The following is a 13,028-nucleotide window of genomic DNA, read 5'->3' on the forward strand; positions in this document are numbered from 1 at the left end:
AACCATGGACGGGTGTTTTCAATGAATCTAACTTGTATAAGATTGAGTTTGAAGTTACAATGAGTTTGTATAGGAAGGGGGTGTGTCTGTTAAAATATTAAATGTCTAAATACTGAATCAAGCTTAAACACCCCAGACACACTGTCTGGGGTGCTCTTTTATGCCCGAGTAGACATTCAGATCACCCCAAACATGTAATTTCAAACAATTTAAATAGTTTTTTAAACAATTTAAACAATTGAAATAGTATTCTGAAACAGAAGCCATTGTTTTTTTTATTTAAAAAACAATGGCTTCTGTTTCAGAATGCTAACTTTCCAGGACAAAACTGAGAAAACAGCCAGCACACAATAAATGTCCTTTTCACATGTCCTTTTTTTGATTTACCTCTCCACCGAGAGAGGTAAACGTGAAACGGACATTTATTGTGTGCTTGCTGTTTCCTCAGTTTCAGGACATTATTGAACTGTGCACCTTGAGACTTTTGTTGTTTAATCTGGAGTGTTGCGGGCATTCTGCTTTGCAGTGCTTAGAGAAAGGCTGTAGTTCCTATTAGCTTGAAATCAATGGTGTCATTGGTAGGCAGGTTTCTGAACTGTCCGTAGTCCACCAATAAGATGCAGTGTGAGTAGACAGAAATTGTGCCATCTTATTATCGGCGTTAGTGAAGACCAATTATATGAAGATAGGTTGAAAATGGGTGAAGTGCTCCTTTAAGGTTAGGCATGGTTCTTTTGGGTAAGATTAGACACCGTTCTTTTGGCTAAGGTTACACTAAGTTATTTTGATTACGGTTAGCCACAGGTCTTTTTATTAACACATCGACTGCCTAGATCGAGTTAACTCGATATTAGTAATCCAGCGCTCGACTGCCTAGATCGAGTTATCTCGATATTAGGTATTTTCATTGGTTTCATCTGTGATCGCGCGGGTCTGTTTACTTTTCATCATCACTTTCGTTTTCCGCCTACGTCACACTCACCCGAAGCCGGATGTAAAAAAAAAAATTCGTTTCCGGGTCACATCGTTTTTCTCCGGTCATTTTCGTCCAGAATAGAGAAAACCCCTTTTTTGGACACGCTATAAAATACAAAGGGAAAGCTCCCCTTTTATTTTCTTTGGTCCGGGTGACGATCAGGCATCGTCGTCGTGTATCACATCGTATCACAAGCCGATCAGAGATTGTCGAAGACAATCACATCCGGTTCATGTTGTTTTGACTGTTTGAGCCTGGAGGGAGGGGGGGGGCGAGTCAGCGAGTCATCGAGGGTGTCATTTTGCTGCGCTCTGCTGGTCGATCGTCGTATGTGTTCAAAACCATGGCCTGAGAAACTTAAATGCATTTAAATGCAGAAAATAGAGAAAACAAAAAAACACGCAAATCGCTGGCAGCCAAGGGGGTACATTTGGAATAAACTCTGGCAGTCAATGTGTTAAGATTATATACGCTGATGGTGTGGTTGAGGTTAGGGTGTGGGTTTGGGTTAGGGTTCAATTACAGTGACGGAGCGTCTGGATTTGAAGTCAGGATGTCTGGGTTTTGGCAGAGAAAATGTCAGGTAAGCCTCGTGATTGGCTGGGCTGTAACGGAAGCCTTTGGTTGGTCCGTAGTTATAGTCTAAGGAGGTCCGTGGTTGGCCAATTCATCTGTCAGTCCATTTTTCAATAGTTGTGCACGAGACGTTAGCTATTGTCTAGCTACTGCAAGGCTAGGTTTAATGTTAGTTTAATGTCAAAACTGATGTTTTCAGTCCAGATGGACTGCATTGTGTCCACATGGATCGTATTTGTCAAATACTGACATTGATTAATTGGACATTGTGAATTATCTCCACATTATTTTGACTTGAATTATTAATATATTTCATGGTCTGGACAAGCACTGAATTCTAATGCCTTGATGCGAGACCGGGTTGTGATTCTGCCTATCTATCCTGTTTGAATGAATAGTGACAGTCTGGAACATGGCAGAGGATTCAAAATTTATTCCATGAGTAATGACAGGATGGAACATGGCACAGGATTCGAAATCTATTGACGCAAACTAGGAGGAACACAATGGAGTTGTCAATAGCTAATTGCAGGTCTTTGACAGCGTCATTTTCCATGCAAGCACTGATGCGATGTGAGTTCATGATCAGGCTAAAGCAAGTTGTTCTTGTGCCTGTATTCCTATCAGTAAAATGAACACAATTATTAGATCTCAACACTAACGATTATAGTACTTATGAAATAATAATAATAATAACAATGGTGGTACTTCAGTCATATAGACCATATTCACACGGCGGCCATTTTGGAATTCAACATTGAAAGTGCCACCCCGTTGCCGTGGCAACCGGGGTGGCACTTCATTGACTTAATAGCAACATGGCCTCCGTGTGAATATGGTCTATAGTAACAGTTCAGAAGACTCTCACAACGCCATTTCTTTACAAATGAAGTTTGTCCCTTGGAATTGTTATGCAAAACCCAATTCACTCGGACTGTTACATACGTAACTGACTTTTTGTTTTCTGTGGGAACCTTTCTGCACTTTCTTACCAGCATTACTCTCATTTTGCATCTATATCGTGATTTGATGCCCAGTGCTGGCCTTAGCACATTAATCTGTTTCCTATTTGACAGGTAAGAACGGAGCCCTTTGACCAACTCTATATTCCCATCAGATCAGCTATGATCGACCGTATCAAACGCTTTTTGTGAAATGGATCAAATCCATTCCAGATGATAATGTATTTCAGAAATGGACTGCAGCTAGACTAACCCGTTAAGACCGGGAACGCGTCTCTGTGTGATTTTTAGATGTCTTTTATGGCTAAAATAGCAGATCTACAAGCTCATAGCGCGGCACCGAGTGCCGCGCTACGAGCTTGTAGATCTACTATTTTTGAAAAATCTTTGTGACAATTTGTGCAGATCTTTGAATATATATATATATATATATATTTTAAAGCAAACATTTGTAACTCATATCTTATTGCTTCAGGGGATTCTACAAATGTCTTCTAAATCCTACAGTTTTTTTTGAAAAACGTATGTTTCTGTATCAGTGGTTCTCAAGAACCACCCAAAATTATATGTATTTGGCCGCGGACCGCCATCTCAAAGTGTTTTGTTCCAGGGACCCCCAGAAGCAAAGATTTGAGTTAAAAATGTTCGCTTTAAAAAATATATAGCCTATATTCAAAGATCTGACACATTTTCACGATTTATAAAAAAAACAATAAATAGCCCAAAGACTTCTAAAAATGACACACAGACGCGTTCCCGGTCTCAATGGGCTAAATCCAACCGCACAAAGACGGGCGTCGGAGCCGAGGCTTAGACTTTCTGTTCATAAGCCCCCCCCCCCCCCCCCCCCTTTGAGAATCGTGCTACACGATTGGACAAGGAATCATGCCTGGTTCACGGGGCTATTTTTATATACATAACAGGGGTTATGAGAAGTTTAATGCAGAGATCTGCCTTTCTAACTCCTGTCTTAACTCCCTTTGTGTGCTGCTTCTGCAGGAGACCCAGGAAAGTTTTCCCAGCCTGAGCCAGAGTGAGATGTGGGAGGAGCTGGGCAGCGGGGAGACGGAGGAGGGCAGCGCCACAGACTGTGACGATGAAGACGGCTGCCAGGCCTCGGGAGACGGCAAAGACAAGACCTGTGAGTGGCAGTGTACATACACTATTTTCACGCGCGCACGCACGCGTGCGTACACACACACACACACACACACACACACACACACACACACACACACACACACACACACACACACACACACACACACACACACACACACACACACACACACAATCTTGAGGTCATTTTACTTTACTGTGAGTATTTCCAATTGTCTATACTTTTACTTCTACTCCACTACATCTCAGAGGCAAATGTTGTTATTTGTTATTTTATACCTAAGCTTATTGAAAATAGCCGATCTACAAGCGATGCGACGCGTTGTGAGCTTGTAGATCTGCTATTTTCAAATATTTTAGTCCTTCTACTTTTGGTATTTTAACTACATTTTGATACCAATACTTTTGTACTTTTACTCAAGTACATTTTTAATTCTGGACTTTTACTTGTAACAGAGTACTTCTGCATTGCAGTACACACACACCCACACACACACACACACACACTCACACACACACACACACACACACACACACACACACACACACACACACACACACACACACACACACACACACACACACACACACACACACACACACACACACACACACACAGACACTTGACCTTGAACGACGATGCCTCAAACCATATTGGTTGCAGTAGTAATAAGACTTTTATCATCCACAGCCCCTCCACTCAGCAGAATACTGTTTCACTCTCACCCCTTTTAGCACGCGAATCCCACATGCACAAATCCTTGGAGAAATAATGCAATCGATTGCACCATTTCTGCTCCATTCACCTCTCCAGCCTGTCTATTCCGCTTCCATTTGTGTCTGGCCTCCTTTAATTAGCTGATCTCATTTTGATTCTGCGTGGCGAATCGCACACGCGAACGCACACACGCGAACACACACACGTGAACACGCACACGCGAACACACACACGCGAACACACACGCGCGAACACGCACGCACGCACGCACGCACACACGCTTACTCGCGCACTCACACTCGCACTCCAAGGCCAAGTTTGTCTAAATGGTCTTCATTTCTATGGCGCCTTTATTCAAAGTGCTTTACAATGGGCTTTGGCATTCATACGTTCACACAGCGGTGAAGGTAAGCATGCAAGGTACCGACGTGCTCACCGGGAGCAGTTTAGGGCTTCAGTGTCTGTCTTGCTCAAGGACACGTTGACACAAAGCCCTGAGTAGCCCGTGGATCGATCAGGGAACATTCCTGCTCGAGCCACCTGAGCCACTGCCTGAAAAGACGTAAAAGCATCAGTCTCTCTCTCTCTCTCTCTCTCTCTCTCTCTCTCTCTCTCTCTCTCTCTCTCTCTCTCTCTCTCTCTCTCTCTCTCTCTCTCTCTCTCTCTCTCTCTCTCCACCTCAGTCAGCCATGAATAGCCACTGTCGAACACTGCAAGGACGCTCCATTATTTTTTCTTCCTCATTCCAAACAGAGTACACTTCAAAACACCTCTGACACAACTTCCCCCATTGTCTCTCTGGCAACAATATCTATAGGACTCTAATGCAGAAGTGCAGGAGGCTGTTCTGAACCTGAGAAAACCCACACACGCCCACGCCCGCGCACGCACGCACACACATTCACATTCACACGCATACACAGCATGTGCGTGAAGGAGATGTCGGGGCTTGTGCTGGCCTTGATGATAATCGTTTGATCTCTTCCACAACCTCACCAGGCCTCGCCTTAATAATCTCTAATTATCACGTTGCTTTTTCCACCAAATGCAGTCACACACACATACACACACACACACACACACACACACACACAGAAAAAAATGCATACGCATTCAATTCCTGGGCGGCTGAGAGGAGACACACACACACACACACACACACAATTTTCCCAAATGTATTTTTGCCTGCATATGTATTTTTCACACAGAAGCATACACAGACCGTGGTGTAACGTACAGGAGTAGGTTAGCTTGAAAGAGTACACGGGAGGTTGACAATGACAACGCTTTAATGAAGGCAAGGCAAGGCAAGGCAGTTTTTATTTGTATAGCACATTTCAACAACAAGGCAATTCAATGTGCTTTACACAGAACATCAAGCAAAGGAAAACGCAATTATACAATGACATTAGGATGCCTACAACAAAAGAAGCCAAAATCAAAGGCGGCGGCAAACAGAAAGGTCTTTAGTTGTGTTTTAAAAGAAATGAGAGTGAATGAAATGAGCCGACGCATCAAGACGGGCAGGCAAACAATGAAGGAGATATTGTGTCCAATGAGGTACACACGTTCAGTGATGCAGTGAGACAGGCCAGATGATGGGAAACAGCTCTAATGAGGGAGACAGGTCCAATGATGGGAGACAGGTCCCAATGGGAGACAGGTCCAATGATGGGAGACCAGTCCAAATGGGAGACAGGTCCAATGGGAGACAGGTCCAATGATGGGAGACCAGTCCAATAGGCTCTATGCACAGCAGCCGTATTGTGAAGAAATTCACAGATGTTGCCAATGATACTAATGAAGGCTCTGTTCCATTCTGGTCAAACAGAGTCAGGGTGCTTATATTGTGCATGTTGGCTCACTGGAAACACTCTGCTACACCAGTGGGTCTAAAATTGGGGTTCAGGGACCCTCATGGTTCCTTGAGGGGGTTCCAAATGACCCCTTACGGTGCGTAACTCTGAGAGTGTACAAATGGAACCAACACTCTCAGAGTTATGGGGGTTGTGGAAATTAAAAGGTCTGAGAACTACTGTGCTACACTAAATGGAACAGAGCCTTCATTAGTATCATTGGTAACACCTGTGAAGGAAGTGATAATATGGCTGCTGTGCATAGCGCCTATGGGAGACAGGTCCAATGATAGAGGTCAAGTCCAATGGGAGACAGGTCCCAATGTTGCGGGGGAAACCCCCTGAGTCTGCTTCCCCGCTAATAGTACACGACTGCAGAGCCGTCGGATGCTGGCTCAGCAAACTCCCTCGGCAATTGCACCTATACGCACACAAACGCTCGCCCCGTTTATTCAGTCAGATGCGCGCGTGTGGCACATTATGCATCAGGCTGTGTACACCGTCGCAAACCAACCGCAAGTGCAGACATCACAACATCCCACTCCCATTTCTCATTCCAATTCCGCGTTAGTGAAATTGGGCTGAATTAAACTTGCAACATGAGTTGCAAAAACGTGCCGTTTGAGATATGACTCCTGAGCGGTCTGGCTTGACGAGGTGTCAGCACGGGGTGAAAGTGGCTTTAAGCGCCAGGGCTAGCAGCAGAAAGGCTATCCACACCGCTGCGCAAGCTAATGCAAGAATCGATAACTATTACATTCACAGTTACACATCCAACCCCTCCTTTTTGCTCCGATGCGAATCCCTCACACACACTGGCCTCTTCCTCAAAACCCTTGACAGCAGCACCCTCGTCCAAACAGTAGGGGATAATCCATCAAAACCACTGTCTGGGATTTACCGGACAAGAGCCATTACTGCTGTGCTTCAAATCTATAGAACCATGTCCCGCAGAGCCTAACATGGCTCCTTCATCTTTCTGCCTGGTATCTGTCATCTTTTTTTTTTTCTCTCCACGAGTTCCAAGTTTGAGACAGTTTGAAAATAAATAGTTTGGCATCCACAAAGAGAGAGGTGTGATCAGCAAAAAGCACGCACGGGCTTGGGAATCTATTAAGAGGAAAATCCACTGTAAAACAAAACAAAGAGTTAATCTTCACAATTATCTTGTCAATCTCAGACTGTCCTGTTGTGAACATTAAGCAAAGCCTCATGCAAAGCTATGGCAACGAGGATCTTAACCCTTTAAGACCGGGAACGGATCTGTGTCATTTTTTAGATTTCTTTGGCAATTCAAAAATAGCAGATCTACAAGCTCATAGCACGGCACCGAGTGCTGCGCTACGAGCTTGTAGATCTGCTATTTTTGAAAAATTGTGAACATTTTTGCTAATATTTGAATTTATGTATTTTGAGATAGGGGTCCGCGGCCAAATACATATCATTTTGGGAGTTCTTGACATGAAAAAGTGGGAGGACCACTGATATAGAAACATACGATTTTCTGAAAAACTGTAGCATTTAGAAGACATTTGTGGAATTCCCCAGAAGCAAATATTTCGCATAAAAAAAATATTCATATTCAAAAGATTTGCACAAACTTTCACGATTCTTTTTTCAAAAAATAGCAGATCTACAAGCTCATAGCGCGGCACTCGGCGCTATGAGCTTGTAGATCTGCTATTTTTGGATAGCCCAAAGCAACCTGAAAAATGACACAGATTCTTTCCCGGTCTTAAAGGGTTAAATGATTGCATATCTTGGAGACTCTTTTGCCACCACCAACAACAACAACAACAACATCTCGAAAACAGCACCCTAGCATTGCTATGGAATTAGCCGTTATAGTCTTCTTGATCCGGTGACCCAAATTGCATTGATTCAGCGGTGCTGTTGGGCTCAGCTCGGTTATAATAAACCTTGTGGGTGAGATGACAATACAAAGGGCTTATGTCCCCCCCCCCCCCCCCCCCCCCCCCCCCTTCGTATAGCTCTCGCTATCTACACGGAGCTGCGGCCATGCTGTTGAGGTCCATGTTAAAAGGGGGCTTGACCTTCCGCCGGCCATCCCTCCCGCGAAGAGAGAGACTTCATTACCAAGCTAATGAACTGTGCTAATCTGCAGGGAACACGCTCACACTCTCTCTATCATCTTCGATGCCATGGAAGGGAGGGCAGGGAAAAAAACTCTGAAAACTCTCTGTCTCTCGCTGTCTGTCTCTCTCTCTCTCTCTCTCTCTCTCCCTCTCTCTGTGTGTCTCACTCTCTCTCTCTCTCTCTCTCTCTCCCCCTGCAGCTGAGCGGGCCTCCACTGCAGCCCATTGTGTTGCCGTGCCTGCCTATCGCTTATTAGCTCTAATGGCAGGGGAACGCTTATGGCCACTCTCTCTCCTAAAGGCGCTATTCATTTGTAGCTTTCTAATTAGCGCACTAAACCACAAAAAGAATCCACAATGGAATATATCGGTACCCACAATCTGTTCATCGGGAGGAAAGGGAGGGAACAGGGAAAGGCTTGGGCATGACTGGGCATGTTTAAAAAGGAGGACCAGCTCTTTCATGTTGCCTGCCTTGAGACCAGCAGCCCCTGTATAGAGTCTGGCTCTGCTCTGTGCCATCGGATCAGCAACAGTCCATCTCCGGTTCTTGCTGCGTCAGACCTTCAAAGCCCATTAACCCGTTCAGACCGGGAACGCATCTGTGTAACCACTTAAACCATTATTTTATACTTTGGCTATTTAAAAAAATAGCAGATCTACAAGCTCATTGCGCGGCACCGAGTGCCGTGCTATGAGCTTGTATATCTGCTAATTTTTTTAATCGTGAAAATTGGTGAAAATCTTTGAATATATATATATTTTTTAAAGCGACATTTTTTTACTCAAATCTTTGCTTCTGGGGATCCCTGGAAGCGAAGATTGAGATGGGGGTCTGTGGCCAAATACATATAATTTGGGGGGTTTGACATGAAAAAGTTTGAGAACCACTGATCATAGCAGCATAAGTTTAAAAAAAAAACTGTTCAGAAGATTTAGAAGACCTTTGTAGAATCTCCAGAAGCAGATATTTGAGTTACAAATGTTTGCTTTAATTCAAAGATTTGCCAAAAAACTATTGTGATTTTTCAAAAAAAATAGCACTCGGTGCCACGCTATGCTGAGCTTGTAGATCTGCTATTTTTTAATAGACAAAGTATACTGTAAGATAATGGTTAAAGTCTAAAATGACAGATGCTTTCCCCGGTCTTAACGGGTTAAAGTCCCGTCCAGGAGAGGAGACATTATTGTTCTGTTATTAAAAAGCCGGGAGAGAAGCCGGACATTTTTTGTTTCTTATGAATTCTAGAGACTCCTGCTCAGGAATACTTGAGGGAGTTAAGAGTGGAATGTGGGAGATAAAAGACTTTTATTGCCTTATACCTCACCCCCCCCCCCAGTGCCTTTTTTACGTAGACGGCGGTATATTGTTGTTTGTGTTGCATTCGAGGCAATATTCCGGGGCGAAAGGCGTCAGAAGTCATAAAAACAGGGGGGGGGAGGGTGTTGTGGGGAGGGGGGCGGGGGGGGATCCATCTCGACGGAGGAGGAAATGCATGGATAAACACTTCCTGCTATTGGGCCGCAGGGCATGTACGGCGGAGAGGGGAGGAAAAAAAAGGAAAATAGTAAGAGAGTGTGCAGCCGTGAAAGTGCAATTCTCCTTTGGTAGCAAACACCATCTGTCAGGAACGCTATAGCAGGGTCTCGTGGAGAAAGTGACGGATGCACCGAGCCCCCGATAACGACTGTTGTGCTCTGTCATCGTATGATAGAACATCATCATCATCCCAGCACTGCATGGGTGGAAGGATGGGTGGATGGATGACGCACGCATGGATGAATGGATGGATGGATGGATCATACAAATGAGAACGATTAACCCATTAAGACCTGGAACGCATCTGTGTCACTTTTTGTTTTGAGCTAAAAAGCATTATTTTACACTTTGGGCTATTCAAAAATAGCAGATCTACAAGCTCGTAGCGCGGCACCGAGTGCCGCGCTACGAGCTTGTAGATCTGCTATTTTTGAAAAATCGTGAAAATGTGTGCAAATCTTTGAATATATTGTTTTAAAGCAAACATTTTTAACTCAAATCTTTGCTTCTGGGGGGTCCCTGGAACAACATATTTTGAGATGGGGGTCGGCGGCCAAATACATATCATTTTGGGGGTCCTTGACATGAAAAAGATTGAGAACCACTGATATAGAAACATACGTTTTTTTCAGAATACTGTTGGGATTTAGTTGTAGAATCGGCTTCAGGTCTTCATGGATTAATGAGTAACCAGTCTTCAAAAGTCAAATCAAGCTGTGCGTGCGTGCGTTTGTGTGAGAGAGAGAGAGAGAGAGAGAGAGAGAGAGAGAGAGAGAGAGAGAGAGATGTGGGTGAAGGCTGGTGATGCTGCTGCTAGGAGACGAGGTGGGACACATATATCAGATAGATCATCACGCCCACACTGCGGAAACAACCTGACCTTAGGGGTCAAGGCGTGACGCAGGAACAAGCACCTCAACAAAGTAAGCTGTGTGAGTGTGTGAGGGCTTTTTACTCAAGGTTGTTCATATCTACAATACTGTCTGGATGTTGCCGGATGATGCATCTGCTTGGTGTGTGTGTGTGTGTGTGTGTGTGTGTGTGTGTGTGTGTGTGTGTGTGTGTGTGTGTGTGTGTGTGTGTGTGTGTGTGTGTGTGTGTGTGTGTGTGTGTGTGTGTGTGTGTGTGTGTGTGTGTGTGTGTGTGTGTGTGTGTGTGTGTGTGTGTGTGTGTGTGTGTGTGTGTGTGAGAATATGTGCCCTGTGTGCTTGATATGAAACATACTTCCTCATAAGATGGAGCGCATACCACCCCCATTGGACACACACACACACACACACACACACACACACACACACACACACACACACACACACACACACATTCATAAGGCTGGCGGGTCAGTATGGTATTATAAAGGTACAGTCAGCAAGTTTTGTATTGAAAGACTTGAAGGGCATCAGAGCTAACCCACTCCCGAGTTCCACATTCATCAATGTCTGACTGGTCTATACTGTTCTCTCTCTATCTCTCTCTCTCTCTCTCTCTCGCTCTCTCTCTCTCTCTCTCTCTCGCCCGCCCGCTCATGCACGCACACACATTATTTTAATCACGATGACTGGATCAGCACCGAGACACATTTTTATTTTCATAGCTGTGTGCCGTACTGTAGGTCCACATGACTCAGATCAAAGCCGTCTAAAACATGATACATTTAAACCCTCTCTGTCTGTGTAGGAGAACGAGGGGGAGCGTATTGTAGCGCTACAGAGTGACGTCACCGCCAGCCCGGATATTAACCCATTAAGGCCTGAGGCCAATTCCAAAAAATGTTTTCTAAATCCATTTTTTTGAAAAAAAAAAAAGTTTTTTTTTAATAAATCACGTTTTTTCAAAAATAGCAGATCTACAAGCTCATAGCGCGGCACTCGGTGCCGCGCTATGAGCTTGTATATCTGCTATTTTTGAATAGCCCAAAGAAATCTAAAATGACACAGATGCTTTCCCGGTCTTAATGGGTTAAATCCAGGGACATGCCTTGGACATACCGAGCCCTGCGAAAGTTCCCACACTTCCAGTGAGATATCCAGACGCCTACGCTGGATTTAGGCGTAGCTTTGTGCCGGTGTCGAGCGCTGAAAATAGCCGATACACAAGCTCACAAGGCATCGCAGCATGCCACAGTGTGACCTTATAGATCTGCTGTTTTTTGGGGTGTGCGACACGATGCGCGACCAAGTAAAAACTCAGGCTTTACCTTCCCAAAGCCTATGAAGGCCACAAAGGCGCACGTACGGCAGCTGTTTCAACTAGCCGGGGCGAAGCGTGTTCCTGTTTTGCACGTGGCCTGCATGCTTGGGCAGGGCATGGCCTGACCTCCCTCAACCGTGTTAGTAGCGGGATCATTCTGGTTCGGCCCCCCCCAAGCCCACTATACAGCCCCGGCTATACGACTCGTTCTGTCCTGCAAACGCCTTGGACGCTAGCACGCATATCGACTACCTCTCAGGTGAAGAGGAAAAAAATGAAAAAAGCCGGAGAGGTCGAGGGAAAGGAGAGGTGAAGAGGTGAAGAGATGAAAAAAGGGACGTCATGTGCAGATTCCTCTGAAATGGAGCGAGTCGGATCCGTGGGATCTAGCCCATTCGATCCGGGAACGCAACTACAAATGTCTTGTAAATCCTAACAGCTTTCTGAAAACTGTATATGTTACTTATAATGGTATAATGGTAGCAAAGCTTTGAGTTACAAATGTTTGCTTTGAAAATACATATGTTCAAAGATTTGCACTCATTTTTCACGATTTTTCCAAAAAAAAAGATCTACGAGCTTGTAGATCTGCTATTTTTGAATATTCCCAAAAACATCTAAAATGACACAGATGCGTTCCCGGATTGAATGGGCTAGAGGCGGAGGGGTGACAACAGAGGGGACCGCGAGGAGAGCGGAAAGAGACACGGAAGACGGGACGTTTTGAGGGATTGCGTGCGCGCCTATGGGCCTTTAAGGGGTGTGGCGCCAAAGGGTCGTTTTAGAGAGGAGAGAGGGTTTCACGGTGGGGACGGAGGGGGCTGCAGAGTGATAACAGACTCGGGGGGGGAAAGTTACGAGAAGGACAGTCGTGTGAGCGGAGTCTACTCGAGAGCGGATGTTGAGGTGTGTGTGTGCGCCGGTCCCCCGAAGATCAGGGAAAAGAGGATCAGAGCGGACGGAGCCTATGATTCAATCTGTGCCGTGAGAGACGA

At 44.9% G+C, this 13,028-nt stretch overlaps 1 protein-coding gene across 2 annotated transcripts in view; it reads left to right on the forward strand.

Annotated features, from left to right (window-relative positions):
* The window catches only part of LOC311046047 (glypican-5-like), a 237,043-nt gene that overhangs the window by 197,540 nt on the left and 26,475 nt on the right, over positions 1-13,028 (forward strand). For both annotated transcript variants that reach the window (XM_084058148.1, XM_084058149.1), the window contains one exon: positions 3,514-3,655. In XM_084058148.1, the coding sequence (XP_083914274.1) occupies positions 3,514-3,655 (142 nt within the window). The remainder of the gene's footprint in view (positions 1-3,513; positions 3,656-13,028) is intronic.

This window comes from Gymnoscopelus microlampas (assembly GCF_963454915.1).
Source record: "Gymnoscopelus microlampas genome assembly, chromosome: 5".
In the NCBI taxonomy this organism is placed as follows: domain Eukaryota; kingdom Metazoa; phylum Chordata; class Actinopteri; order Myctophiformes; family Myctophidae; genus Gymnoscopelus; species Gymnoscopelus microlampas.